Source organism: Balaenoptera musculus, chromosome 11, assembly GCF_009873245.2.
Source record: "Balaenoptera musculus isolate JJ_BM4_2016_0621 chromosome 11, mBalMus1.pri.v3, whole genome shotgun sequence".
In the NCBI taxonomy this organism is placed as follows: domain Eukaryota; kingdom Metazoa; phylum Chordata; class Mammalia; order Artiodactyla; family Balaenopteridae; genus Balaenoptera; species Balaenoptera musculus.
In genome coordinates, this window is record NC_045795.1 from 40,596,952 (window position 1) to 40,623,057 (window position 26,106).

Sequence of the window (26,106 nt, forward strand, 5' to 3'; positions counted from 1 at the left end):
ATATCGGGAAGCAAGGTCTGCCTGATGCGGGGCAGGGCCCCAGGCCCGGGGGAGGGTCTCAGAAGCAGGCTGCGACGTTGCTGACCACAGCCAAGCCTCCCACTCTCTTTTCCATGGGGATTGGGCCGGACGCCCTGAGCTCTGTCCAGAGAGAACCGCCCAGGATGTAAACTGAGAGGCCTGAGAGCAACCCCAGGCCCTCACACCACACACCAAGGTCGGCCAGAGACCCAGGGACCGTCTAAGCCCCACTGCCAACTCGTAGGATGACCACAATGGCCCAGTCCCCTTGAAGGGCCCCAGGCTCCAACTCTATAAAATGAGGGGAGAGGTTAAGACTAGTTCTTAAATCAGGTTCGCTGGAGCCACTGTCTCTAGGAGCCCCTGGTAACTCCATGTACAGCTGCACAGTTCGTTCACTGCACTGTGGTGTCCAGCTGAAGGCCTGGCTGGCAGCTGAAGTGCAGTCCACGGTTCACTGAGCCATGCGCCCTGGGACAGGGCACACACCTGCGCACGCACACACCTGTGCACACACACCTGCGCGCACACACCTGTAACTTCTGCAGCAACACCACGTCGGCAATCTTCTCCTTGTCCTGCTTGGTCTGCTTGGCCTTCCAGTACTGCTTCTGGGCCGAGTAGCGGTTCATGGGACACACCTTGAAAAGGCAGTCTGAGGAGGGAGGGCAAAAGGAGGGAGCTCGGTTCATGCGGGGCTCAGGGGAAAACCCCGGCCTGCAGCCCTGCCCGCAAAGCCCACCTCTGCTCTCCTCACCCCTCTCCACCCCGCCGCCCTTCTTGGGTAGAGAGGCAGTGGTCAGAAGACCCCCGTGGAACTCGGAGCATCCTGGATTGTGCTGAGCAGAATGGAGGGGCCCAGAAGCAGGTCTGAGAGTGGGATCTCACCTGGGAGGCAGACGCGTGCCCTCTTGCCCACGGGAGATTGATTTATCAGAGGCCCTTGGGCCACCACCCCATGCCCTGTCTGTGTCCAGGTTTTGTGGACATTGGCAGCTGACCGTTCACATCAGCATCCTTCTCTGGCCCACCCCCATCTTGCCCACAGATGCCTGGGAAGTTACATTCCCCCCACCCCCCAAGGGGTGTCCTCCATCCACTGGCAGGAGGAGGGGACCGTCTGCAGTGGTCCCTGTGGGATCAGCCTGAGGCCTCTCTTCCCCTGAAACCACCTCCTTGCTCGGCTCCCTCACACTCCTCCTGGGACCCCTCCTCAATAATTCTCCCGTTGTAGACTCTGCTTCTAGGGAACTCAACCTAAGAGAGCGCCAATCAAAATTCCAAAAACAGGTTCTTTATTACTTGATTTTTATTCTGGACACAGATAAAGCATCAATGATTTTCATAAGCCCAAACTCCAGAAAGGATGTCAGATTTTTCTACTTCTGGAAAGGAGGCATGAGTTCGAAAATCCTATTCTAAAGTGTGATGTGAAGGGATAGAGGATTCTGGGTCCTGGTGAAATGCTGGCACGGGGACTGGGCCTGACGATAGCATGAGCTGTGCTGGGAGGCAGTGAGCTCCCCGTCACAGGAGAGAATCCCAGGAGGGCACAGGGCTTAGGGCTCACAGCCTCTAAGACCCCTCCCAGGCCACAGTGCCTCCACAATCAGCAGTGCTCCCGCAGCAGAAACACAGGAAGACGGTTGTGCTGGGAACCTGGACAGGGGCCCCTGGGGGAGCAGATCACAGAGACAGGGCCCTGCCTCATGCTTCCTTTATATATATGTCACATAATGCTTGTTGATCCCACTCCTGGGTTTATATCAGGAGAAAACTCTAATTTGAAAAGATATATGCACCCCAGTGTTCACAGCAGCACTATTTACAATAGCCAGGACATGGAAGCAATCTAAATGTCCATCAACAGATGAATGGATAAAGAAGATGTGGTATATATACACAATGGAATATTACTCAGCCATAAAAAAGAATGAAATAATGCCGTTTGAAGCAACATCGATGGACCTAGAGATTATCATATTAAGTGAAGTAAGTCAGAGAGAGGAAGACAAATACCATATGATATCACTTACATATGGAATCTTAAAAAATGACATAAATGAACTTACAAAACAGAAAGAGACTCACAGACACAGAAAACAAACTTACGGTTACCAAAGGGGATGGGGGGGGGGGTTGGGGGGAGAGATAAATTAGGAGTTTGGGATTAACATATACACACTACTATATATAAAATAGATAAATAGAAGCTGCCACCTCAGAAGGAAGTGATCACATCAGATGAGCTCACGGCCCATCTTGGAGACAGCCTTCTGTCCATCAAGCCCCAGGAGAAGTCAGAAGGACTTCAGCTTAATTTTCAGCAGAATGTGGACAATGCAATGGCAGTGCTGCCTAAACTGGCCACAGGTCTGGATGTCAATTTCTATTCACAGGTGTCTCTGGTTTTGAGTATACACCTGAGTGCAGTGTCTTTGACCTACTAGGCATACCTCTGTACCATGGCTGGCTTGTTGATCCACGGAGTCCTGAGGCTGTGAGTGCAGTTGGGAAACTGAGTTACAACCAACTGGTAGAGAAGATCATCACCTGCAAGCACTCCAGTGACACTGACCTCGTGACAGAAAGCCTGACTGCAGAGCAGTTCCTGGAGACCACCGCCGCACAGCTGACCTACCATGGTCTGTGTGAGCTAACAACAGCTGCCAAGGAGGGCAAACTTAGCGTCTTTTTCCGGAGCAACCACTTTTAGCACTATGACTAAGCACAAGGGTCATTTGTACCTACTGGTCACCGACCAGGGCTTTCTTCAGGAGGAGCAAGTGGTGTGGGAGAGCCTGCACAACGTGGACGGAGACAACTGTTTCTGTGACTCTGACTTTCACCTAAGTCACTCCCTGGGCAAGGGACCTGGAGAAGGTGGGAGTGGCTCCCCAGAAAAGCAGCAGCAGGTGGACCAGGACTACCTGATTGCCTTGTCCCTGCAGCAGCAGCAGCCGTCGCGAGGCACACTGGGTCTTAGCGACCTGGAGCTGGCCCAGCAACTTCAGCAAGAGGCGTACCAACAGCACCAAGCAGCCCAGCCCGCGTCAGCACGGGCCCTGTCACCGCAGGGGAGAGGAGCTGCATTTGGACGCCCAGCTGCCGAGCGTCGGCAAAGGCCAAAGCAAGAGTCCGACCGTGTCCTCCTGTAGCCCCGCTCAGTGCCGGGCTGCCTTGCCTCCGCTTTCAGAGGCTGGGGCTATTTTGCTTGCTCCCCAGCTCAACTTGAGATATGCAGGGTAACTTATTTATGGAATGTTGGGGATCAGGGCAGGCAGTAAATGCCAAGGTCAGACTTGGTGACGTCTTTGCCCTCACGTGCTGCCTCCTCTTCCTCCCAACCATCCCGGGCAACATTGGGGTTGGTGGGGTGAGGATTTCTGATTCCCAACTCCCTTTCCCCAGAATAGTCACATTAATATACAGACTCAGGCTCCAGGGTGAGGTCCCTGTCTAGAACACATCTCCCCTACTTTCTGCTCCTGCAGGCCCACCCGTATCCAGCCATCTGTTTGTTTCAGGGTTTAATTTGGGTTTCTATCTCCATTATTTGTAATGCCTTCCTAGGGGTTTGGAAATAAAACTTCTTTCCTGAGAAAAAAATAAAAAATAAAAAATAAAATAGATAAATAACAAGGACCTACTGTATAGCACAGGGAACTATATTCAATATCTTGTAATAACCTATAATGGAAAAGAATCTGAAAAAGAATATACACACACACACACACACACACACACACGCATGCACGCACATTATGTATAACTGAATCACTGTGCTGTATACCTGGAACTAACACAACATTGTAAATTAACTATACTTCAATTTTTAAAAATGGTTTAAAAAAAAGAAGAGAAACATGAGTCAAAAAAAAAATGCTTGTTGAATGAATAAATGATCTGAGCCCTCTAAAGTGTTTGTGGCCCACCCCTATGAGCAATGCACATCTCCATGCTTTTACTCTGCTGTGCTCTTTGCCCAAAGGCGGCCCTGTCCAAAACCCAAGAGGGGCCAGAACCTTCCTTCTCAACAAACTGTGGGGCAGAAGGGCAGAGAGGAGAGAGGGTGAAAGGGTAGCCAGGAGACCGGGCCCGCGCAGGACCAGCAGCAGCAAAGGCCAAGAGAAAAGTCTGGGTCCAGGGGGGTGTCCTACCATAAGGACTGTGTGTGCTGGGGGGAATGCACCTGTGGGTGTGGGGGCACAGGGCTGGTGAGGCTTTAGACAAGAGGATATTCCTTTATTAAAGTCAGTTGACATTCCCCGAAACTAAGGTATGCAATACTCCAAAACTCACTACCACTGCATAGAATCATCCGGGGTGGGGGGAGATTTAAAAAATACAAACTCTCAGCTCCCCCATAGATCTTGGTAGGGGGCAAGGCCTGCAGATATGCATCGTGAAAGGCACACCCCACCCCCACCCCCGATCCCAAATGGTTCTGCTGCCCAACCAAGGTTGCAAAGCACTAGCAGGGGATTCGAGACAAGAACAGAGCACAGGGAATAAAGTTATCCAGCCACAATTACACATAAACTCTGTATAAATCATGTAAACATCTGTTTCTAATCTTTAACATTTAGACTCAACTTATAGAACACCGAAGACTCCATTGTGGTTACAGAAAAGAATGCAAAGCTTATTCAGTCTTGATGTAAAACTAAAAGGGCGCATGGTTGGTGGAAGGCAGACGTGAGGCAGAGCACTGCAGGAGTTGACAGGATGAGAAATTAAGGTGTGACTATGATACCTGGGTTAATAAAGGTGATGATGGAGAATCTACAACAGCGACAGCGTGCTGCTGGGGGCAGGGGGAGGGGAGAAAGTGGAGGGATGGGCCGAGAGAGAAAGTCTCCTGGAATAAGCAAAACCTGGGGTAGCAAGCAGAAGAAACGATGAAAAGAGTGAATGGCTTTGCTTTCTCTTATTACACTGTTGGACAAGGCACAAGACAAAAGATCAGAGCCACAGATGCCCCCTCCCTTGGACACAGCAATCTCCCCACGGGTCCTTCATTCCAAGAGCACAGCTGCATTTGTACAAAATGACAAGGGACAAGGGTCTTCACCGCACTGTCGGGAATGATAAAGATTAGAAACAGCCCACGTGCCCATCAGAGGGGACTGGTTAAATAAATTACGATGGAGCCACATGAAGGACAGCTATGGAGCTGTGGGGGGGCGGGGTCAGAAACCCTGACACAGGCTGCAATCCGGGTAAACCTTGAAGCCATTATGCTAAGTGACATAAGCCAAAAAGGACAAATAAGGTACGATTCTGCTCATGTGAGGTACTTAAGACTAGTCGGATTCATATAGACGGAAAGTCAGACAGTGGTTGGGGTGAGGGATGGGTTGGGAGTGGGGAGTTATTATTTAATGGATATAGAGCTTCGGTTTTACATGAGGAAAAGCAGTTCTGTGGATGGACGGCGGTGATGGCTGATGAGACTGTGGCTGATGCCACTGACCTGTACACTTAAAAGTGGTTAAGATGGTAAACTTCACGTGGCTATTCACCACAGTTGAAAAAAAATATATTTGAAGTGCTTAAAACTATGTAAACCATAGGAACACTGTTTTCACAGTTGTCCAGGATATGGACAAAAATGAGTTTTTAAATGAAAAAAAGAGAGAGAAAGAGAGTTCAAGATATCTATATACTAATATGGAAAGATCTCCAGTAGGATCTATCCACAGTAAGACTCATAAAGTAAAAACAGCAAAGAATAGAACAGTGCATATAGAATGCTATCCCAGTGTAAGAAAATCGGGGAAGCCTGAACATATGTTTGCAGTTGCATTAAGGACCACAAGGATGCGTAAGAAACTAAAGAAAGTGGTTACCTGGAGGGACAACAGTGGAGATGGGAGAGGGCCGTGGGAGCAGATTCTCGATGGATGTTTGCACAACGTTTTGAGGTGTAACCGGATGAATAAACTACCTAGTCGGATTCTCTCATAGGGTTGTCCCTGGAGACAGGGACAGGAGGTGAGTGAGGGTGGGATGGGATGCTCCCATCTGGATCCTAGAGCCTGTATGTGTATTACTTTTATAAAAAGGAAAAAGAAAAGATGAAGAACAAGATTTTAAGTGGCCCATAAACATATGAAAAGATGTCTCACTAGTAGTCAGAGGAATGCAAAGTAAAACCACAGTGAGATGGCATTTCACACCCAGCGGGCTGGAAGACATTTAAGTGGGACAAAACCAAGTGTAGCCAGGATAGAGGTGCAGCAAGGGCACCCCCACCCCATGCACCCACAGTCTGGCAGGGGTGAACGGGGGCGAGGGGTGGGGGTGAACACTCACAGCCCCCATGGAAGGCGGCAGGGCCGTTCCTAGCAAGACGGGAGAGATGCCTCTCACCCAGGTCACCCTCCCTTGGAACACACGCAAGAAACTCTTGCCCGCAAGCCCAGGGAGACATACGTGTACAGGGTGCTCACTGCAGCATTGCTGGCAATCGCCAAAAACTGCAAATGAGATAAACGTCCATCGACAGGGGAACCAATAAAAGGACTGCAGTTTACTCACTCAGTGGAATATTACATAGCAATTAAACAGATGAACTAGAGCCACGTGGGTCAATACAGATAAGTCTCAGAAACAGTGCAGAGGACTTCCCTGGTGGCGCAGTGGTTAAGAATCTGCCTGCCAGTGCAGGGGACACGGGTTCGAGCCCTGGCCCGGGAAGATCCCACATGCCGTGGAGCAACTAAGCCCACGCGCCACAACTACTGAGCCTGTGCTCTAGAGCCCGTGAGCCACAAAATGCTGAGACCATGTGCCACAACTACTGAAGCCCACGTGCCCAGAGACCGTGCTCCGCAACAAGAGAAGCCACCGATGGTACAGAAGGCTACCTTCAACATACAGCGTTGGAAAAATGGAAAAGAATACCCTATATAATTCATCATAGAAATATCTCTACGTATTAAAGCAAAAGCATAAAAATAGGCCCCTGAATGAGGCATACCGATTTCTGAGAGTGTCTGCCTCTGCGGACGGGGAAGAGAAAGAGGTCAGGGGAAGACACAGGGGGCTTTGGCTACATGCATAAGATGCTATCTCTTTAAAAATGAAAAAGACCTGAAATAAACACAGGAAAAAGGATTTGAGAGAGCTCAGTAGTGGGTGCATGGGTGTGTGTTATCTTTCTCCTTAATTTTTCATTTTAGTAGTTGAAGTGGATCTTAATAAAAGTAACAATAAACCGGGCTTAGAAGATGGGCAGGTAGAGCAGAGGCATGAGGCTGGGGGCGGAGGGCACCCAGGGTGCAAGCACAGGGAGGTCCCCTCATCAGCCCCCTCCCCGGCACCTGCTGCCCACTATGTGGGTAAGTGACTGCTACACATTTCGTGGGGTCGCCTTAGCCGGGGGTGTGAGCACTGAGCTTCCCAGGTGGACGGGGAGGTGCGTCCTTCTGCAATGGGTCTCCCGCACCCATGCTGTGGGAGGGGACCTGCCCAGACCCGGCCCGGCCAGGAGAGCAGGACTCTGAGCAGCCATAACCCAAGACCCCTACAACAAAGCGGAGGTCAGGGAGGCTGCGCTGGCGTGGGGTGCCCTACACATTGGGGCACTGGCAGCCTGGGCCTCCCAGGGCCCTGCAAACTCTGGAAAAAATTCCCTGAACATGTCGGGGCTTGGGATGGCCTTGGAAGGTGCAGGAGCTGAAACCACAAACAGGGAGCTAATCAGAGGCTGATGGAGGCAGGGCCGGGGCTTCACGGGCTTGGCCGACCCAGCCTGGGGGCCTCCGGGGTCAGCAGGTGAAGGAGGCGCGAGCTGTGCGGGGAGAGAGGGAGACACCACAGTTCCCAGCCAAGGCCGGGCCCACCCCAGGGTGGCCTCAGGACACCCTGGCCATCACTGATGAGCTCCCACCAAGTTCTAAAATGCCTGCCATGGTCCCCACGCCCTTGCTGGGACCTCCCTCCAGGGCGGGGCTGTTTGCAGGAGAAACATGGAACAATGAGAACCAGGACTCCAGGGTTGGAGGCCAAGCTCAACCTTTCTCTTCTCTGGGCTTCAACCTCAAAGCTGAAGAGGTTGGAGTCTGTGTCTCTTGTCCCAGGTTCTCACGCGCCAACTTACTCGCCAGCCAAGGGGCTGCACAGAGACCTGGCTCTGTCCCAGAAGGTGGGCTCTTCTCAGGTCCACATTGGGCCACAGGGGGTCCAGAGGGGCCTCTGCCCGCCTCACCAAGACACCCAGGCCAGGCCAGGAGCAGGGTGGGTGGGGAGGAGGCTGGAGGCTGAGCCCCTCTGGCATCTCCCGGAGCTGGTGGGGCCCAGCACAGCCTCGGGGACCACGGAACAGCCCCCGACGCTGGGGTGGGCCCTGCTCACGGGCTTTGGGAAAATAAAGAGGAAGAGAAAGGAGGGAGTGGGAGGAGGACAAGAAGTCAAAGGAGCACTTGTTCTGCTAAGTAGCTGTTTTGTTGTCAAAAATTGGCCCCAAACTCTGTCTACCGGAACTCGAGGGCAAATATTCCTCTGCCACACCCACCTCCCTGTCACCACCGATCACGCCACACAGCTGACTGCACACACCGAGACACACCACCCACCTCCTCCTTTCAGCCCCGGTCCCCTCCCTGCCCTGGCACAGCCCAGCCTCGGGACCTCAACCACTCTCTTCCGTTCTAAGTTCTTCCCAAGAATTCACCCAAAACCCTCAGCTAGAGCAGAAATCAAAGCTCTCCTATTTCTGGCTCCGGGAAGGTGCCAGAGCTGTACCTCCAAGCAGGCAGCCCACACGACCACCCCAAACCCCCATCTTTACCCAGAGCATGGCTAATAAATATGAGGAAAAGCAGCGGGCCTGGTGTGGCTAGAGGGAACAAGGGAGGGGCCAGGGGTAAGGGATGAGGTGAGAGGCAGTGCGGCCAGATGGGGCAGGACAGAGGGGTCTGCGGTGGTGAGGAAGGTCCAGTGCCAGAGGCGGGCCCCACAGAGCCAGGCACGTCCTGACCTAAGACCCCACTCAGAGGCACACGATGGAAGCAGAACAGTAGATGTGGGGCCCCCCTGCAGCCTGGGAGGAGCCCTTCTATCTCCTCCACACTCCGACAGATAGGCAAGGCCCCCAGCAGACAGAGAGCGCCAAGGATGCCACAGGACTGTCTTGAATCCCACTCCCCTCCCTCAACCGCATCCCGCTCGAGGACAATCCCAGCTGATCTCTCCCCAGAGGAGCAGCCACATGGGCAGCCGAGGTGGCACGGCCTGGCGTGTTCCTGCCTGCTCCCAACCTGCCCACCACGCCCAGGCTCCGTCTGCCTGTCTGTCTCAGCCTCACAAGTAATCACCACAATGACACCTTCCCCTGTGGGGCGCAGTGACAGCAGGATATCATTTCATCCTCACGAGGGCCCCTGGGCCTGTGGGGCGGGGCTGAGGAGCCCACTGACCTCGGAGGACACAGAGAGGGAAGGCACTTGCCCGGGGACCATGGGGTCCAACCCCCTCACCATGCGGCACAGAGAAGGGCTCTCACCCTGGGCCTCCTAACACCTGAGGAGATTCTCTTTTCCTCCCCTGTTCCCTCAGAAAACGCCCAGTCACACAGACAAAGAAAGCCTTGTGGGTGGTGGGGAGGTCTGGGGAGAACGGGCCCCCAGCCAGAAGTGGGTGTGCCCCTGAGAAGTGGGGTGTGGCCCCCGGAAAATGAAGGCAGAGGCCATCCTGCCAAGATGGCATCGTTCAAGCTGATGGGGGTTCCACAGACAGCAGTGCGAGGGGGCTGTGGGCGGCACATTGCCTAACCCGCCCACTGGGCCCCTGGGTTGAATAGGTTCTGTCCGAGGTCCAGGACTCAGCAGCCAGGAGAGGGAGGGGAGTTAGTGGGGGGAGCAGAGGTCTCACCTCGGAACTTCTTAGGAGGGTTGTCCAGGTCCCCAGCCGCGGGCTCCACGACACAGCGGTCATCCACCAACCTGGAGGACAAGGCGGCTGGGTCAGCAGAAAGAAGACACCCACCTCCCCAGGCGTCCCTCCCTCAGGGCAGGGGGTTCCAGGGCACCAGGGAGGTCTCCAAAGAAACCTCTCAAGGGATGGAGTGGGAGGCTGGGGTTCGAAGATATAAGCTTTTATATATAGAATGGATAAACAACAAGGTCCTACTGTATAGCACAGAGAACTATATTTAGTATCCTGTGATAAACCATAATGGAAAAGAATATGAAAAAAGAAAGAATGTATATATATGTATAACTGAATCATTTTTCTGTACAGCACAAATTAACATAACATTGTAAATCAACTATACTTCAATTAAAAAAACAGAACAAAAAACAAAGAAACTTCTCCATCACTGACAACCCCCTGCCATCAGGTCATCCCCTTTCCTGGCACCACTGTTAAAAGGCGAGGTCTCCTGGGTGGGGATGGGGGAGACCCCACAAAAAGCTCAGAGACACACCCAGCCCACCCCCGACCCCCCAGCTGGAGCTGTCCCATGGGGATCTGCTGCCAGTCTGGGCTGTCACACACTGCGGATATAACTCCTGTCATAGCCCTGAGACCCTGCCCAGATCTGAAAAGGCAGCAGGTGATGGAGGAGGACGAGAGAAGGGGACCGAGAGACAGAGACACAGAGAGGAAGGGAGAGACAGAAAAGACAGTCAGAAAGATAAACAGGATAAGAAACAGAAGCAGAGAGAGACTAGAGACAGACGAACAGATGAGAGAAGCTTATGAGACACCAAACTACGGGGACAGGCCTCCAGGTCTCAAAGACAGGACAGTGAACCTTGCACCTTCCCGACCTCAGTCAGGTCCATTTCATACTCTCTGCTTTGGTCACCCTTGGGCTTGAAATTCCTCCCTTCCAGCCATGGCTGAGGTTAATCCTGAGTCTCTGGAGGACACCCACTCATCCATCCATCCACCCATTCCTGCATTTAACATTCTTCAATGCCACCCCAGCCTCTAGGACAAAGTGATGATGATGACCCACCATTTCAGGGGCCAACTCTATCTCAGCACTTCACAACCACTTCCTCTGAATTCTCACCAACTTCCCCCAAGGGGCTAGTCATGAGCACCATTTTACAGAGGAGGAAACTGGGTTTGAACATTAAATAATTTGTCTGAAGCCACAGAGCTAATTCCAAAGCCTCCTTCGGCGCCTCTCCTCCTTGGATTGGCCAACAAGGCCTTTTGTGATCTGACCTCCACCCACTCCCTAGCTAGCCTCACAGCCTCCTTGCCCCAGCTGTGCTAAACCTCCGGTTGATCCCAAGGTCCCTGGAGCTCTCATCTCTACAGAGGTGGTCCCAGCAGCATGGGGGGGGGTGTTTGCTGTGGGGGACCTCTCTGTGACAGGGAGGGGAGGGGAGAGGGCAGCTTGCTGTGAGGACTCACTTGGTCCCCTTCCCCGTCCCCAGACTCTAGCTCAGTCCTTAGCCCTCTCCCCTTCTCCATCAGCACTGACCCTTGGTCATCTCGGCCACAAGCATGGGTTCAAAGCACCACTTATACATTCACTGATGACTCCCACCTCCACCTCTGCCATCCCTCTTCCCCCAAACTCCAGATTCGTAGATCTAACTGCGCATTCCACATCTCCCCTTGGATGTCCACAGGCATCGCAAACTCAGCACGTTACAAGCTGAGCTCCTGCTCTTCTTGAAGTCCTCCCCATCTCAGCTGATCCATCCTCCCAATTGCTTAGGCCAAAAACCTTGGATCTATCCTTGGTCCTCTCTTCCACTCGCCCTTCAAACCTAATCTGTGAGGAAACCCTGTGGGCTTTATCTTCAAAATATGTATGGAATCTGACTTTAAAATATGACACAAATGAACCTATCTAAGAAACAAAAACAGACTCACAGATATAGATAACAGACATGGTTGCCAGTGGAGGGGATGGAGGAGGGATGGACTGGGAGTTTGGGATTAGCAGATGCAAACTAGTATATATAGGATGGATAAACAACAAGGTCCTACTGTATAGCACAGGGAACTATATTCAATATCCTGTAATAAACCATAATGGAAAAAAATAGGAAAAAGAATATATATATATAACTGAGTCACTTTATTGTGCAGCAGAAATTAACACAACATTGTAAATCAACTATACTTCAATAAAATTTTTTAAAATATATACATATGGTGGGACTTTCCTAGTGGCCCAGTGGTAAAGAGTCCGCCTTACAATGCAGGGGACGCGGACTCGATCCCTGGTCAGGGAACTCAGATCCCACATGCCGCGGGGCAACTAAGCCTGCATGCCACAACTACTGAGCTTGCGCGCCTCAACTAGAGAGCCTGTGTGCGACAAACTACAGAGCCCACGAGCCCTGGAGCCTCCACGCCACAACTAGATAGGAGCCCGCACGCCACAACGAGGAGCCCGTGTGCCGCAGCTAGGACCCGATGCAGCCAAAAATTAATTAATTAATTAATTAATTAATTAATTAAGTTTTAAAATTAAAAAAAATATATATGTATGGAATCTGACCTCTTTTCATCATGCTGCCACCACCACCCTGTCCAGGCCCCCACCAGCTCTCACCTGGATGTAACTGCCTCCCCATTAGTCTCCTGGCCCCCCCCTCTCATCTCCCTACAGCCTGTTCCCCACTTAGCAGAAAAGGGATCCCTTTAAAAGGTCAGTCAAATCAGGGCAGCTCTCTGCTCAGAACCCTCCAGAACCACCCATCTCAGAGAACCACCCACCCAAGAACTCACAATGGCCTGAAAGACCCCACATGATCTTACCACCTTACCTCTCAGACCTCATCTCCTCCCCCAGCCCCTGGCCCACTCTGCTCCAGCCCACAGCCCTCCTCCAGGCTCCTCAAACATTCCAGGAGATTTGACCCTGGCTTCTCCCTCTGCCTGGAACTCTCTGCCCCAGACACCCTCCTGACTCCCTCTCTCACCTCCTTCAGATCTCACCTCAAATGACCCATTCCCATGGACACCCTCCCTCCCTATCCTTTTAAAAACTGTAAACTGTTCTCTCCCACACTTCTCATCTTCCTCCCTGTTCTCCATATCACCACCCAGCCTGCTACATATTTTATTTATTTTGGTTCCTATCCCCCCCAACCTGAGATGGAAGATTCATGAGGACAGGGATGTGTCTGTTCCGCTTCCTCCTGTATCCTCAGCATCTGGACCACCTGCCTGGCGCAGAGCGGGCACACACGACATACATATTGAGTCAATTAATCATTTTACTAGCTGCTGTGGGAAGTCCACAAGAAGCAAAAGATAAGGTCCCTAAGAGAGTTTAAAATCTCATCGGGAAGACAAGTCACATACTCAGAATGAGTTCATGATATAAGGAATATGCATTGGTGCCAATCTGTGGATTTCACCCAGGGAAGGGAGAGGTCAGAGCTTGGCCAATCAGACAAGGTGTGAAAGAAGAGGCAGAAGCTGTGCAAAACCTTGAATAATTCACAGAATTTCCTGTAAGAGATTAGTGAATCAGATTAGCTGGTTGTCTCTTGGCAAAGCCCTGAGGGGAGGAAACACAGGATAGGTAAGTTTTGGTAGGGGAGGGGAGGAAGCCTCGGCCACGGCCTGGCACCTGGCACTGCTAGGGGTGCTGGACAGCCATAGGGCATCATGGAAGTTGGTGCAACTGAGGAGAGGATGGCGTAGTCCCCACAGCCGCCATCTTGACCAGTGCACAAGGCCCTGTGTAGGCCACCTCCCCAGAGACTCCCTGTCTGAGGAAAACCCATCCTCACCCCGGAACCCTCCATCCCTCCCCTGGGTCACAAGTGCAGGAAAAAGACATGCAAAAGTGGATGCCTGGCGTGCTTTTCCTAATCCCCCTGGCACAAATCTGCCTGGTCATTATGTGGATGTCCTTCTGTCCCCGCCCACTCTGGCACAGCTTCTGAAACCCTGCTGTCTCCAACTCAGCCCCTCCCCAGTGCCCAGTGGTTTACAAAGCAGGGCACTGCTTTGGGAGCTCAAGCTGAAGCCACTTAGAAAAGGGGAGGGACTGGTCAGGAGGGGAGCATGCCCTCCAGGGGGGGAATTTCAAGCAAGGTTGGGAAGGAAACATCCCAGACCTGCAGCCAAGAGGGGACAGGAATGGTAAGAACAGAGAAGCAAGCCACGTGGACGGTTAAAAAAAAAAAAAAAAAAGGCAGGGGGCTCCCGCAAGGTATCAGGAAAACAAGGTCAGGAAGATGGGACTTTCAGAACTTCCTCCTGGATCCAACATTCCACCCCCTCCCTCCTCCAAGTGTGGGTTCTGGATGAGCAAAATCAACATCCCTGGGAACGTTCTGTACCCCTCCCCTGCAACCTCTAAGGGATGGCACCTCGCCCTCCCCATCATTTCATTTCCTAGCTGTAGCTTAGGGCAGGCCTCCACCAAGTCCACAGGCAAAGAAGGCAGCCAGCAGCAGGATGTTTTAAAGAGTCCCAAAATGTCCCCAAGCGCCCCCTCACAAGCCTCCCCTCCATTCCTCTGAACCTACTCCTTAGGACTGAGGCATCCCAAGAAGGTGCTATTAGGCGGGAGGGGATGGGAGGAGTGTCCCATGAAGCCATTAACAGATGAGCAGGAAAGCCCTTATCAGACGGGCTGCAAGGGCTGGGACAGCAGACAGGTAAGTTTTGATGGAGGAGGAGCCTCAGAGGGCGCGGCCGGGCCTTCTGTCCCTCTGGGTAGACGGAGCGGCAGTGAGGTGGTCGCCGAGCGCCCCGCCCCCGCCCCTCCGAAACCCCGCCCCGGCCCGCCGAGACCCAGCTGACGCGCGGAGGCCGCAGCGCGCTTTCTGCCCGCCCGGGCCCCGCCCCCGCCGAGAAGCGAAACTCGCCTCCCAGTGTGTGGCCGTCGCCCCAGCCGCGTCGCGGAGGGGATGCGAACGCGGCCTCGCCCCGGCCTGCCTGCAAGCCGCCGCCAAGACTCTGGGCCTGGGCCAGGAGCGCCCGGGGGCGATGGGAGGCGGGCGCGAGGGACGGGGCGCGGGACGAGCCACCAGCGCCCGCGCTTTCCTCCCCCGCCGCCCGGGAGCCCGCGGAAGGCGGCTCCGGAGGACCCCTCCCCACCTGGTGGCACCTACATCCCGGGCAGTAGCTCCCCCATTCTCCCTCTTGGTGAAGGTATCTGTGTGGATTGGTGTCCGGCTTGCGATGCGCACCTGGCGCTGTAACCAGAGCCGGGTTCTCCTGGGAGAAGTTGCCGCGTCGCTTCACTGTCCCCCTCCCCTCCTGAGCGCGTCCATCTCCGCCCAAGGTCCAGGGAAGGGCCTACTCCCGCGCCCCGCCAGCCCCCTGATCTCGCTGTCCCCCCCTCCACGCCTCTGCACACGCAGAAACCCCCTCCGAGTCCTGCCATCTTCAACGCCGCGCTTAGGCTCCTGAAGAGCTCCCAGCCCGTTTCCACCACATGAGGCATCGCCCCTTAACTAAAGGCACCCCAGCCAAGATCATCTTAGAAAAACCGACGCTCCGCTGTGCAGAACACTTAATTTATAAATTACACCCGATACCTCATTCCATTCTTACCACAGTCCACTGTGATGTTCACTGAGTTAAAGGGACCACCTGGGCCACACAGCTGGTCAGTTGACGGCACCTATACAATCTAGGTCTCCATCCGTTCAACAAAATCTTACTGCAAAGGGATTATGTGCTGGGTATGGTCCCCACCCTCTGGAAGCTCACGTCCACCATGCTGTGTGCTGTGAGGACAGGAGCCACGTCCTTCACCTGTGCAAACCACCCCCCAACCCCCACCCCCCCAGCCCAGTGGACACTCAGGAGCCCTGAGGACAGTCTGCTGTAAGCCTTCCATCCATTGGGTGACACAAGATGAGTTTGAGCCTGCACTGTGCAGGGCCCAATAGGGCACCAGTAGAGTGGGCAAGGGGAGGGGGTAGTACGGGTAGGGAGGGTCGGGCAGGAAGCCTGTGGGCAGGCCTGCCCTGGACCCTCTGAGCAGGAGCTGGTGGATATCTCTGCTCTAGAAGGATGTGGAGAAGGGCGCTGTCCCTGAAATGCCCCTGGGGTCTGCACCCCAAGACCTTGGTCTGAAGGAAGAGGGAAAGGCACATGCATCCAGGGGCCTGGCTGGCCCCATTCTGACCAGGGTGGACTTTGAGATCCAGGTGGGAGCCATGGAAAAGGCAGTGGGGTGGGTCAGTGCTGTCCGGAAAGATTAGATAAATAGGAGGAAGAAGGGAGCTAGAAGTGGGGCAAGTGACTATCAGAGGAGCAGCCAAGGGAGGAGGACACCAGACTGGGGAAATCCCAAAGGGTCCCCAGACAGCCCCTCCCTGATCTAGCCTGGAAAGGAGGGTGGAGGGGGAAACTGATGAGCTCAGGTCACACAACAAGTTAAAGAACAGCCAGTTCCAGACCCCAGATCTCCTGACTCCCAGCCCAGGGCACTGGCCACCACCCCACAGATCTAGGCTAGACCCACAGAAGGCCACGCCCAAAGCAGGCACTGTCAGAACACTGGGACTGGCTGGTGGAGGATGGGGGCCTTGGATTCCCCCTCCCCAAATAACCAAAGTCACAACCACTAGGTGAGGGTGGGGAGAAATGTTGGGAGAGGAACCCAGGTTCACTCGCTGGGATCACTGGCCCGTCGGAGAAGAGAACTTCACTTCTGCATCCCTGCAAAAACATCCATATACTTGACCTCTACAGGTCTTTCTTTGCCAAGGATCCACTTTGAGTCACCGAAGGGACCAGTATATGGAATTTAAAACAAGCATGGCTCATCCCTTCAGAGAGCTTAAGTCTAGGAAGGACAGTAAGCCACACACTCAGGGAACCCCCCAAGAGCCTCTCCAGTGAGGAAGAGAGGCAGCAAAAGTGACTAAACTTGGCCTGACAGAAATAAGGGCCCCTGGCCAGGGCGCAAGCCTTCGGGGCACTGCCTCTGCCCGCAGGCCTGGGTTTCTGGCTCTCAGGACTGGGTGGGCTCTGGCGAGTCCTGGGGTCTCTGTTAGGCCAAGGAGAAGAGGGATGGGGAGAAGGAGACACAAGAGAGAACTGAGAAAAGGCCCAGAAGAGGGGCAACCCTGGGCCACCCAGCCCACCCTTCCCTCACAGGTCGGCCTTGCCCTGCCCAGGCCTCTCTCTTGCTCTCCATCCGGGGACTGGGCTCTCAGCCCTGCAAACCTGACAGAGTAACTGAGGCTGGAGGAGCCTTAGCAGGGCAGCCCTGAAGCCCAGGCCACCCTCCTCCACACCCCTGCAGGGCTCTCTGGGAAACAGAGAAGCAAAGCAACCCTGATGACTCCAGAAAGTGAGACAAGTCTACAGCCTCCCCCTTATGGGGTGGGGAAGAAAGAGGTGGGGGCTGGGCGTTGCTTTAGATTAAAGGCGACTTAAGAGGCATAAGAATCAAATTAACACGTGGACCTTGAGTAGATCCTAATTTAAAGAAACCAGCGGTCAAGGCTAGACTGAGAACAATAGAGTGTATTGGACTATGGATTGGGCATCAGACGCTATTAGGAAATTACTAATTGGTATGATAACAGCACTGTGGTTACACAGGAACATAGCCTATTTCCTGTAAAATGAAGGATGTAGAGGTGAAAAAAATGCATGTAATCTACCATAAAATACTTCAGCAAAAAAGAAACATAGCAAATATGGCAAAATGTAAACAATGATTAAGTCTAGGTGGTGGGTATGTGGGTGTTCTAAATGGTTCTATTTTTTTTTTTTTTTTTTGGGCATACCACGTGGAACGCGGGATCTTAGTTCCCTGACCAAGGATCGAACCCGTGCCCCCTGCATTGGGAATGTGGAGTCTTAACCACTGGACCACCAGGGAAGTCCCTCTCTCTACTTTTATAAATTATATATATGCCTCTGGTTGGTGGTAAGGGGTCAAAGGGACAGCACAGGCCAGAGCTGTAAACACTCGGTGAAGTCCGTTTATCGTCAGCAGCAGCATCTCTGAGACACAGACTTAACTCTCCCTCGCATGACCTCTATCACCCCTGTCACCCATTTCTAGACTCGGACCCCGGAGAGCCGGCTCTCCTGCAGGCTGGAAGAAGCGGGTGATGGCTGGCTGGCTGAGTGATGGGAGAGGGATTTGTGAACCAAATATGCACAGCTGCCCCTGGGCTAAGATTTATGTTCACTGTCTCTCCTGGCTCTGCCCACCTGCCAGCCAAACAAATATGTACCTTTACACACCACTGTGATCATTTTACTCCCCCACTCAATCCCCTGCAAGGAGTCCCTACTGTCTGTCTCCTCAGGTGGGAAGCCCTCTGCAGTGTGTCCTCCCCACCCCCCAGCCCACACCCCAGGCGCACTGTGCTGTCAGCTCCCAGTCTCGTCTCTGCCCTGGTGTGAAGAGTCCTGCAGCCTCCTCTCCGGTGGCACGCGGGACTCCTGCTGGCTTACGGCCCCCACCTCCACCCCCAGCAAATCGCTTAGCCCCACTAAGCCAGGGGTCCTCCCTGCAGCAGGCTGGCTACAGGCACAACTGCTGGGAACCATTACCACTACTGGGCGTGACCCGCGTGACGCACTTCGGGGAGCTCAGAGCTGACATTCAGAGGCCTGTGATGAACTTACTGGAGATTTGGGCTCTGCTCTCCTCCCCCTTTCCCAGGCCTCCTTCCCACCTCCCTCACAGCCCCCACTTCCAGGCAGGAGCCCCCCAGCTCCACATGGGGTGAAGTGTGGCGAGCAGGCCTCGGGGTAGACTGCAGGAGATGTGTGCTCAGGGGTAACTGAAACCCAGACACCTGCCCGTAAACTGACAGCAGAAAGCTCCTGTGACCCCACCCTAAAATCCAGCACAGCACCCCACCTCCAGCCCAAGCCTCCACCCCACAGCCCCACTGGGCCAAGTCAGGGAGCGGAGGGGAGGGGAAGGGAGAGGAGGGGAAGGGACATGGGGTCAGGAACGCAGGGCAGGACAGAGTGTGAGCAAGTGGCTACAGCAGGATTCTTTAAGGCCTAGGAGCTGCATGCAGCCTGGGTCCCTGGAGTCCCTCAGTGGGACCTTGGGGCTGATCCTGTCCTCAGGCAACCCACACACCACCCCTCTGTCTACTTCACCCCCTCCCCACTGCAGCCGCCACGCCCAACCTGGCCCAACCTCGAGGGCAGGGGCTGGTATTACTCCCCACACCCCTAGCACAACACTCTCAAACTCGTGACGTGAAGTGGGCCAGACCCCCAGGGCGCAGGGTCCCCGTTTCCACCTCCTCCGCCACCAGAGTAATGTGCAGAGTTAGAGCCAGCAAGGTAAAAGCTGTGCCTTGGGAGTTCCCTTGTGGTCCAGAGGTAAGGACTCTGAGCTCTCACTGCTGAGGGCCCAGATTCAAACCATGGTCAGGGAACGATCCCAAAAGCCACGCAGCCACGTGCCGCGGCAGGAAAAATAAATAAAGATGTGCCTTCCCTTTGATCTCAGAATTCCACTTCTGGGAATCTATCCTGAGAGGATAACTGGACAAGTGTTCGGGCATGTATGGACTAGGATGTTCAGGGCAGATTGTTTGGAACAGCAAAAAATTTAGAGACCAGCTGAATGCCCAATACTAGAGTTGCTTAAGTAAATGAAGGTACATCATACCGGGGGATGCTCTGTGGCCACAACAGTCGTAGGCTGGCACGCATGGGAAAATACAGTTTAATGTATTCCCCCCGAAAAGACAGGATACAAAGCCAGATGTGCAATGTGATATTGTTTTGTAAATCTTTATTTGCGTGCATAAAAGGCTAGAAAGTCCATATAGAGGCTGTCAATATAATCACAGTGGTATTACAGATAATTTTTATTTTAGTTTTTCAAGTTTTCTCCATGGAGCATATATTATTTTTTAATCAGGAAAAAAATATGTATGGGAATTTCCTGGCGGTCCAGTGGTTAGGACTCGGAGCTTTCATTGCCGGGGCCTGGGTTCAATCCCTGGTCAGGGAACTAAGATCCCAAAAGTCACAGGGCATGGCCAAAAAAATTTTTTCATTTAAAAAAGAAAAAAGGGGCTTCCCTGGTGGCGCAGTGGTTGAGAATCTGCCTGCCAATGCAGGGGACACGGGTTCGAGCCCTGGTCTGGGAAGATCCCACATGCCGCGGAGCAACTAGGCCCGTGAGCCACAACTACTGAGCCTGCGCGTCTGGAGCCTGTGCTCCGCAACAAGAGAGGCCGCGATAGTGAGAGGCCCGCGCACCGCGATGAAGAGTGGCCCCCACTTGCCGCAACTAGAGAAAGCCCTCGCACAGAAATGAAGACCCAACACAGCCATAAATAAATAAATAAATAAATGTTTAAAAAAGAAAAAAGAGGGACTTCCCTGGTGGCGCAGCGGTTAAGAATCTGCCTGCCATTGCAAGGGACGTGGGTTCGATCCCTTGTCCGGGAAGATCCCACATGCCGCGGAGCAACTAAGCCCGTGCGCCACAACGACTGAGCCTGCGCTCTAGAGCCCAGGAGCCACAACTACTGAGCCCACGTGCCACACCTACTGAAGCCCGCGTGCCTAGAGCCCATGCTCTGCAACAAGAGAAGCCACCGCAGTGAGAAGCCCGCGCGCTGCAACAAAGAGTAGCCCCCGCTCGCCGCAACTAGAGAAAGCCCACACGCAGCAACGAAGACCCAACGCAGCCAAAAATAAAATAAATTAACTAATTAATTTAAAAAAAAGAATGTTATGTGAATAAAATCATATAGTGTGTAACCTTTTTAAAAAAAAAAAAAAAAAAAAGAAAAAAATATACATTTTCCAAAAAAACATGAGTTGTATGGATTGGCCTAGTGGAGGCTGAGACCCTGCCTTGGGGCACAGGACAGGGGTAAGTCCAACATCTCATTCCAGTGAAGTCACCATTAAGTGAAAGCCAACGGCAGGTCTGAAATCTGCCCGTGGAATGTCGTCTGCACGGGAGGGGCAGCGCCCCCTCCTGGAATCACATGAGCCTCAGGGCCTTAAGGAACAAAGGGCCCTTAAAGACCATCTCTCCCAGCTCTCCGCTGTACAGACTGGAACAGGCTGGACTCTGTCTTGGTTACCACTGATTCCCCAGTGACTAGAACAGTGCCTGGCACATAGTAGGTGCTCATTAGATGTTTGTTGAATGACTTAATGAAGTCTGATGAAGGCTAAGAGATGGGCTCTCTGGACCAAGGGGCAGGCAGACCCAACAGCTAGGCTTCCTCACAGCCTGTCAGCCTGAGAGGGCCCTGAGAAGGGACCCCCCGCACCCCACGTACACATTAGAAGCACTGGGGAGCTTTAAAAATCCAAACCTCAGACGCCCACCCCTAGAAATGTTAATACAGTTGGTCTGACATGGGACATGGGAGCTGGAATTTTTTTTAAAGACCCACAGGAAGATTCTCGGGTGCAAACAGAGCACCTTAGAGGACAACCAGGCTGATAGAAACAGACTCTGAGAGGGAGGGCCTTGCCAAAATCACCCATCCAGTTAGTGACAAAGCAGGTCCTGACCCTGGGGACCTGGGACTTCCTCCACGTTTTCTGGGTCCTGACCTCCAATGCCCACCCTCCTGGGGAAGAAGATCCGGCTGGAAGATAGACACGGAATCCCAACGTCACTTCTGACCCTACTCCCTGTGATCACCCAGCCCTGGGTGACACAGGTCCAGAGGCCCTGAGAGCCCCCAAATGGTGCTCCAAGGCCCAGCCATGTGCAGGCAGAGGCAATCTGACAAATCTTGGGAGCTCAACTGCAAGACCCAGTTCACCTGCACTCCCCAGCTTACCCCAGTGGTCTCGGGGCCGCCCCTCTGGGCACTCAAAAGAGACCTTCTAGGAACTGGACATGAGAACCTGAGGGGCCTACCCTGCACACAGGGCCAGTTCCCCACAGCCACTGGCCGGGAGCCATAGTAAATCCTTCACCTGAAGTGGCCCTGACCTGCCGCTGCAGCCCTGGCCTCTGCTGCCTCCCACCCAGAGCGAGGGACAAGGCAGTGTCCCTGGCCATGCTCTCCTCCCAAGAACAGGTGTGGGCCTGCTTTCCCTTCCCGGCTGAGGTCTCAACCTGCTCCAGGATCCACTCCCCAGACCCCTCCCATCCTCCCAACCCAGAGTTAATGTACAATCTTCACCGGGAGCTCTAATTACGCAGGCAGCTCTAATTGGCCTCCTCCACTTGGCTCTGCAGAGCCTGGCTGGAATCTGAAGCTGCCCCAGACTCCCTCCTCCACCAATGTCCCCCATCCTTTCCACCCCCCAGCTGAGCCAGTCCCACTGTCCACCAACGTTGCCCCTGTCCTCATCAAATTCATTTTCTCCAGCCCTTACTGGGCACCTCTTGGGCACCGAGCATTGCGATCGCCTGGGAACTCAGTCAAATCAGCCTCCAGGGTTCGCAGACATGGGCACCAACAGCCAGGATGAAGGCAAAGGGGACCAGAGCTGAGGATGGAGGCAGAAAGATTCCGGTGAGGCTGGAGCAGAGAGAGACTCACATAGAGCAATGCTTCTCTTTAAAGCTCCAAATCCCCTGGGGCTCAAAATGCAGATTCTGATTCAGTAGGACAGGCAGGGGTGTGAGATTCTGTATTTTCTAACAAGCTTCTTGGTGATGCTGATGCTGCTGGATCAAGGACTACACTTTGAGTAGCGATGCCTTATGGTGTTTAGAAACCATTCCTTCACTGAGTCTAGTTCTGAGAAGGTGCCCAGCACAGTGCCTGAGTGGATGAATGGGGTAATTAATCAGTCAATCCTGGCAAAGCTCCCAGTGTTAGAGGGCCCTACAGAGAAACCTTCAACTAATTGTAAAACAACACAATTAACACCCGAGAGGAATGTGTATAAAGCAGTGCGAAGCACAGGGGAAAAGGGGTTAATTCTGCTGGGGTGGGGGAGGGGGGTTGGAGCTCACAAAGGAGGCCACTCTGTACCAGGTCTGAGAGGGTGGGTCAGATTTACTCAGGTGGAGACTGGCTAAAGGGCAGGGGCAACAGGAGCAAAGGTAAAGAGACCGAGACCGCAAGAGCGCACCAGACCGCAAGAGCGTGGGGAAGGTTCCAGGCATCCCAATCCAGGTGGTGCACCTGGAGTGTCAGGGTCGTGAAGGGGGTGGTGAAAAAAAAAAAATAGAAAGTGAAGTTGGGGCCAGCACATGTCAGTGCTAGAAGGCCAGGCTGGGAGGGTGGGAGTGCCAGGAGGGTGGGCGTGTACCGGCGGGAAATTGGGAGCTCCTGGAGATGTTTGCACTGGGAAGCGGCCCCTGGAGTAGAAGGGCTCTGGGCGGTCACCAGGCCCTGCCTCAGAATCAAACTGGACTGTAGGAAGCAGCTTCCTGGGGCAGGAAGGGCCAGGGCGGGAGGGAGCTGTGCTAGAAAGCAATAGAGGGAATCCCTAGTGAGGGCATGAGGCCTGTGTGGTCGGCCTTGGTTCTGTTAGATCCTCCCAGGTGCTAAAAAAGCCCCCACAGTGTGCTCAGCCCTGAGCCTGGCACTCAGAGCAACAGAGAAGATGGTCATTTCCCAAAAGCCCCCAGCATTGTTCAGACACCAGGAAGGGGGCCACCGTCTGCCCCTGCATCCCCCACGTCCCCACAGTCTCTTCTCCTTCCCTCAGCGCTATCAGACGTGTTTACTATGTGCTGGGAATGCAGCTCACCCCCATCCTCTGGTAAACTGAGCAAAACAAGTCAGATGTATCGGGGAGGGGACGCAGGGCTGGGGAGTCCACATCTGAATGGGGAGGGGAATGAGAAGGCCTGGAGGGTGCTGAGATAAGGAGCGCAGGTATTCTGGAATTCCAAGTCAGCATCCATTCCCCGGTGGCTAAGCCAGCCCTCCAACGCTCCCGATCTTTCCCACAGGACTAAAGCTAAACTCCCAACAAGACACCAAGAGAGCCAGGTGACGCCCACCTCCCCAGCTCAGGGTGAGCCAGCCCTGGGCTCAGAGTGTCAAGGCTGTCCTCCAAAGCCCCCAGGGAGGGGGCACCTTGCAGCTGGTTGGCATCCAGATGAGGGTAGGGTCAGCAGAAGAGGGTGGGTTTACCCTAAAATAAAACGGCTGGGTGGGGTGGGGAAGATGAGACCATTTAACACAAGTCCCCAGACCGAAAATGTGACAAAGGTAACAGGCCCTGCCCTGAGGCTGGAGAGGTGGAGAAATCACTCTTACCCCCCATCGCCACCGACTCACTCAACTGCTCTCTGAAGATAAAACCCATTCGCTCTAATTCTTGCCCTGCCCTATGCCAGCTTCAGGCCTGGCTCTCTCCAGGGACTTGAATTGATTCCTTGCTTATCCAGACCCTGGGGGGTGGCGGCCAGAATTAATTAATGTTGGTAAAGCGCTCCAGAGATCCTGGGACCAGGGACCCAGAGGCGCCAGATGAGCTACTCAGGAAATTGACAGGGAGAGGCGGGGAGAAGGGGGCAGCCGGCAGGAACCTGGGACGCCTGGAAGGGGAGGGCTGCGAAGACACTCTTAGTGATGGGGGCGGGGGGGGGGGGCGCAGGACAGGAGAGAGCTAGGAGGAAAAGGTGCGACCCTTCAAAGGTGCGACAGGTCTGTTACTAGAGGACTCCGGGCTGAGCCTGCCCACCCCCCCACGGCTCCGCCCCACCCCAGAGTCGGTCACTTCCAGGCCCGGATGCCTTTCCCCAACTAACGCCCCAGCCACCCACCTGCCCCCGCACAGGGACCACCTGCAGAGGAAGTCTCGGCCTCCCCGCCCCTTCTGAAGAAGGGCGAGAGCGCCAGGGTGGAGGCTTCGCGAAGGGGGGCGCCTCCTGACAACTCCGGCTGGGCGCCCGACTTTACCTGGGCAAACATTTCACTTCCTTTCTCTGAAAGAAGGAGGCGAGCCGTTCCCCCGCTCCTTAAAGCTGGGGACGTCCAGGTCCTCTGTCGGCGGGAGGCAGCAGGACGCACGCAACTAGCACCAGGGCCCACCGCGCCCCCGCCCCCGCCCACGCGAACTCGGCTCACTCACCCCAGAGTGCTGATGAAGCCATTGACGGAGCCCTCGGCGTACAGGGAGACGATGTCCCCGATGTGGAGGAAGCTGGACATCTCGCTCATGGCTGCGGCCCTCCGGGGAGCCTGGGCGGTGGGGGCGCCCAGGGGCGCGCGGCCAGGCTAGGTACAGAGGGCGGAGATGACCGGGGAGGCCAAGAGGGGCGCGCCCCCACCTCGGAGCCGGGCGCTCGGCGCGGCCGGGGCGGGCTAGCAGCCCCCGGGGCGGAAGGCTGCGCGGCGCGGCCCGGGAGCCGGTGGTGGCGTCCGGGTGAGGAGGTGCCCGCGTCTCGGCTCACCCGCCGCCCGCCCGGCCCGGCCCGCGCGTACCTGCAGCGTAGCAGAGCAGGAAGTCTGGGGCCGCCACACACACATGTAAATCTCGCCCGGGAGGCGGAGAAGCCACACCCCGCCCCCACCCCTCACCCGGCTGCGGCCCGCCCGCCGGCACCCACGTGCGCCGGCCCTCCTCCCGCGCCCCTAGCGCGTCCCGGCCCGGTCTCCCGGACGCCGAGCCGGCCTCCTGCCCCGCGCGATTCCGAGGGGTCTCGGGGCCCCAGCGGGCTCGCGGGACAGGTTTTCAGTTCCGGCGAGTCCCCAGCCAGACTCGCGGAACCGCCATCCCCAGGAGGCCCAGCCGTAGCTGGGGCTCTCCGCCCTCGAGGTTCCCCGAACTATCTACTCCTCGGCCCTCGGGTCGCCGAGAGCCGTGCAGCAGCCCGCGGAAGGGGGAGTCCAACGACCCCGCGGGCGCTACCTTGAGCCGCGCGCGGAGGACGTGCCTCCGAGCGCCCAGGCCGCGGTCGCCCTGCGGCCACCGCGCCGTCTCCGCGCCCAGCTGAGAGCCGTCTCGCGCCGAGAGGCGCGCTCATTCCTTCGCAGCGCAAATCGAGATTCATTTTTCTCAACGTGAAAAGCCTTTTCATTGCACAACAGAAAGTGCTCGGGCTTGGAGGGGAAATGAAGCAATGGGGTGGGTTTTGTTTTTTTCTCTCCGCATTCCTGTGTACAAAGAGATCCAACTTCCGAATCAGTTCAGCCGCTCCCTCTCCAGGAGTTGGCTCCAAAACTCCCGGCTTCTTCTTTCTTTTCTTTTAAGGGGGGGAGGGGGGCAGGAGTGAAAACTACCTTCGCTAGTTAATTGCGC

At 54.6% G+C, this 26,106-nt stretch overlaps 2 protein-coding genes across 4 annotated transcripts in view; one reads left to right on the forward strand and one right to left on the reverse strand.

Annotated features, from left to right (window-relative positions):
• The window catches only part of ITPR3 (inositol 1,4,5-trisphosphate receptor type 3), a 67,055-nt gene extending 41,739 nt beyond the window's left edge, over positions 1-25,316 (reverse strand). Inside the window, exons 1-4 of one of the 3 annotated variants that reach the window (XM_036867858.1) lie at positions 25,290-25,316; positions 24,937-25,082; positions 9,901-9,971; positions 555-676 (exon numbers count right to left, since the gene is read on the reverse strand). In XM_036867858.1, the coding sequence (XP_036723753.1) occupies positions 555-676; positions 9,901-9,971; positions 24,937-25,025 (282 nt within the window). In that variant the 5' untranslated portion in view covers positions 25,026-25,082; positions 25,290-25,316. The other 2 variants (XR_005021725.1, XM_036867859.1) reach the window with 2 other exon arrangements.
• On the forward strand, positions 2,232-3,506 carry LOC118903453 (ubiquitin carboxyl-terminal hydrolase MINDY-1-like; the record flags this gene model as incomplete). Its single annotated transcript, XM_036868584.1, is given in 3 exon segments — positions 2,232-2,409; positions 2,412-2,731; positions 2,733-3,506. Coding segments are annotated over 3 exon segments (945 nt in total), but the record flags the coding sequence as incomplete, so codon positions are not given.
• Positions 25,317-26,106: the final 790 nt, after the last annotated feature.